Below are 3,513 nucleotides of genomic sequence, written 5' to 3'. Positions count from 1 at the left end.
TAATTTAGGATCACTCGCTTGCCAGCGTACTTCAATAACAAAGGCCATGAACTGAGTATCTGTTTTGATGAGAAAATTTGAACAATGCGAGGTTATCCGTAATGAACACCACAATATGACTAGATCTGTGGCTTAATTTAAGAGGGGAAACAGTTTTGACATCCATGCATTACGCCATCTTCCAAAGATCGAAGCACTTCAAGATGCTAAACAACATTGTGATATTGAACTCCTGTTCTAACACAATCGGAAAATTACCATTTAACAAGAAAAACCGTTAACCAAGAGAGACAACATCAAGCGCACACAAACGCAGACATTTCCCAATGAATGCCAACCAGCAAAATACAATTGGGGCACAAGTACCATTACTGCACACATACGCTAGCCAAAATGGTGAAATTATAATTTGTTCTGCATCTCTTGGAGTGTACAACTTTGCAAAATTTTGTATAACATATATCCACCTGATTTTCGAATGGAAATATGTAATATGAAAGTTTTTCTTGTACAAAATTAGCCTGCTCTCACCGCCTTTGATCACTAGGCAAGCAAGCCAGCAGAGCTGAAGACAGAATGGAATCCTCGTCGGCCGAGAAAGAAGGTGGTCACATCCACTAGAGACTCACTTTGTGGATCTGAGGATGCATATGCCGTCTCCCATAGGTTACAATCAAAATGTTCGCATCTTCGGAGGCACGTTCCACATGCTTACGGGCAGGGCATCCTCTTACACTACTACACCTGTAGTAAACCCTGCACATGCATACGCAAGCAAATCAGATTTCAACAGTTTTTGAAAGGGAAAAGGCCAAAAGAACAACGGCTGAGCCTTGCAGATGCCTCACCGTGGATAGAGGGAGCCTTCGACTGATTTCTGCCCATATGTACTCCAAGAGTACCCATCATCTGGAACAGGAATATCTGAACTCGTTTCGTCATCGACCACCGGTATCCTTAGGACAGTCCTGCTGTGTGACTTCCTGGTCGCGAAAAAAAGAATTGCTTGTAAGACACACATACTCGCGCAAGCACCTCAAGAAGCAACTTGGCCACATACATATAAATTCGGGACTAGTTCAGTTTCATATGTGTGTACCTGCGCTTGTCGGCACAATGACACTGCCATGGCTTATGACACTTTCTGCTGGTTTCCTCAACCTTTTCTGAAGCCTTCCTTTTCTTAGGCGGTAGCGGTGGCCGTGCACTGCTAAACAATGGCTTTCCACTGCTTACAGTACCTCCTCCCCGTTCTTCAATGCTCAGCGATGAGACAAAGGAGCCGTTTGTCCTTGAAGTGTCAAAAAGGGCTTGATCTGGCTCTGCACAAGGTCTTGCAGAGAACAATTTGGTGGCAGAAACTTCATTGTCCATCTTTTTCGTCTTTGCCTCTCTACATCGTGCATGCCCATGTACATGTAAAGTGTGGGGTGTGCTAGCATCATATACACTTCCATCTGCATTTTGCTCCTTCTCACCTGCTTTTCCTAGATGGGAACTATGCTTCGTATGCAGATCCTCGTATACAATGTGTGAAACTATATGGGCGCTCGCAAAGTGTGCATCTCCGTTAGCAGGGCCCTCATTGTTGCAAGGGCGGCATGTAAAATTGTGATGTGTGGAATGGGTTTCAGGCAGCCGCACATCCGCTACACATGCGGGCTGTGAAGCATCATGACAAGGCGAACATCTAACCTGAGAATGCTGCACATCCCTGTAAGAAGAGCTTGAGGGTGTCGGAATGTGCGGAGGGGAGTGTGGGGTAGCAGGGCAACCTCCACATTGAGGTGTGTAAAACAGAGCAGAGGGAGATGGTGTAGATGAGGGACCTCCCGGAGCACGCCGAAAGCGTGCATGACCCAATCCACCAACGAGCGTGATTACCTTCTTGAGATCAGAGGCGGCCGCATCTGGGACGTGGGAGTAGACACCTTGTGCTTGGCGCATCTGATTCTGGGAAAGAAGATTCATGAGCTGGTGCATGCTTTGCAAGCTCGCGGACATAGCCTCACATCCATCATGGCTGCTGCTCCGCTGTTGCATAGTGGGAAGCCCCTTGAAGTCAAGCACCTGCACTGCCATGGCTAAGGAGGAGCTTCCCCACAACAAAGAGTGGAGAAGAGAACACGGGGGGGGGGGGGGGGGGGGGGCCTCAAAGAAAGGGGGAACGCATAACACAGAGAATGAGATCGACACAAGGCCCTAATGGGTCGTTGAAGATGGTTGTTAAACGCACAGCTGTGTGGGTGAGAGAGAGAGAGAGAGAGAGAGAGAGAGAGCGCTAAGCAAAGAAGAGTCCAAGCCAGCTGCCGAACTCAGGACACAGAGGAAAACCCTAAAATGGGTCGTTGAAATTTGTAGAGGGAGCAGAGAGGCATCCAAAGCTGACTTTGAGAGACACGTGTGTGACGTCTCCGATTCCGTGTTGAGAGAGAAAGTCCTCATTGCTTTGACCAAAGGGAAAGGAACAGGGGTACCTTCAGGCTTCAGGAGAGCCGGGGCCCGGCACGCACGAATATATATTTAGAGAGAGAAAAAGGCTTTTTTTTTAAAATGGAATCCGAATTTCCGCCAATAAACTTTTCCCGTCTACTCCTGTATTACGTTTATAGAATATATATATTTGCATTATTATAATCTTCCTTTATTTTCCGCCTGCATTGAGTATGGGTCAACTTGAAAGTTGCCTACCTCTTTTAAAATTCAGTGGTCGAAAGTCAAAATTCTGCCTACCGTCCGATTGATTGGACTTTATAAACGGCTGAGGGCTCAACTTCATGTGTCATCCTACTGGCTGTGACCTGGCCACATTAGAGCCAGTTCACATGAGGGTTTGATTTTCAAAATGTTGGCAATATGTTGCCAATTTTTTGGTTTCACATGGAGTGTTTCCACTAAATAGTTGGCAACATGTTGCCAACAAGTTCCCAAACGGCTCCATGTCCAAGGGGTGGAGCAAGATGGCAACCACAAGTGAAAACAAAGAGAAAAAAGTGTTTTTAATTGACTGGAGGAAAAGACAAACTTTTTTTCCACGTCTCTCTCTATTCTCTCACTTACTTTTCCCATTCATTTTCCTTAAAAAAGAAATCTCTCCCACTCTCTCACGTTTTAGATACCTTCCATGAGAACTCACATAATCAAGTTGTTGGTTGGCAAGTTGCCAACCAGCCTCTCATGTGAACTAGCTCTTAGCTACCTATGTTACATATATAGGTAGGACTATTTACCTATTTGATCACATGATTTACTAGGTGCTAAAAATGCCTTCCCAAGTTCTCATAGCCCATGGCCCCATACAAAACGTACTTTTGTAGGTGACAATCTCACAAAGAGCTGAATCCCACACAACACATGGAGGACTTGCAGCACATAAGGACCATGCACAGCATGCCGGTCCTACTGGCAAGGATTTGGTGGACATCAATAGATGAATCGAAAACTTCCTACAAGGTTCACAATTGCTATTTCGATAAAAAATGAATCTGATGACAAAACAGGGTTGAGAACTAC

The 3,513-nt window shown here is 45.6% G+C and overlaps 1 protein-coding gene across 1 annotated transcript; it reads right to left on the bottom strand.

Moving 5' to 3' along the window:
* Nucleotides 1-385: 385 nt before the first annotated feature.
* LOC147440981 (uncharacterized) lies at nucleotides 386-2,336 on the bottom strand. Its single transcript, XM_086483619.1, has 3 exons — nucleotides 1,100-2,336; nucleotides 849-983; nucleotides 386-756 (listed from the first exon to the last, which is right to left on the bottom strand). Exons 1-3 carry the CDS (start codon nucleotides 2,080-2,082, stop codon nucleotides 618-620), a joined length of 1,257 nt encoding a protein of 418 aa, XP_086339745.1. The 5' UTR covers nucleotides 2,083-2,336; the 3' UTR covers nucleotides 386-617.
* Between the last annotated feature and the right edge of the window lie 1,177 nt (nucleotides 2,337-3,513).

Source organism: Adiantum capillus-veneris, chromosome 15, assembly GCF_014529385.1.
Source record: "Adiantum capillus-veneris isolate H3 chromosome 15, ASM1452938v2, whole genome shotgun sequence".
In the NCBI taxonomy this organism is placed as follows: Eukaryota; Viridiplantae; Streptophyta; class Polypodiopsida; order Polypodiales; family Pteridaceae; genus Adiantum; species Adiantum capillus-veneris.
Note: the sequence above shows the minus strand (reverse complement) of the source record. Positions and strands in the feature narration are given on the sequence as shown.

Bases quoted from the DNA above. Each gene is read 5' to 3' on its own strand.
- LOC147440981 (XM_086483619.1), bottom strand. From the start codon at position 2,082: ATGGCAGTGCAGGTGCTTGACTTCAAGGGGCTTCCCACTATGCAACAG. The intron at 984-1,099 runs GTACACACATAT...TTTCGCGACCAG, and splicing joins CATTGTGCCGACAAGCGCAG to GAAGTCACACAGCAGGACTG. The intron at 757-848 runs GTGAGGCATCTG...ATGCATGTGCAG, and splicing joins GAAGGCTCCCTCTATCCACG to GGTTTACTACAGGTGTAGTA.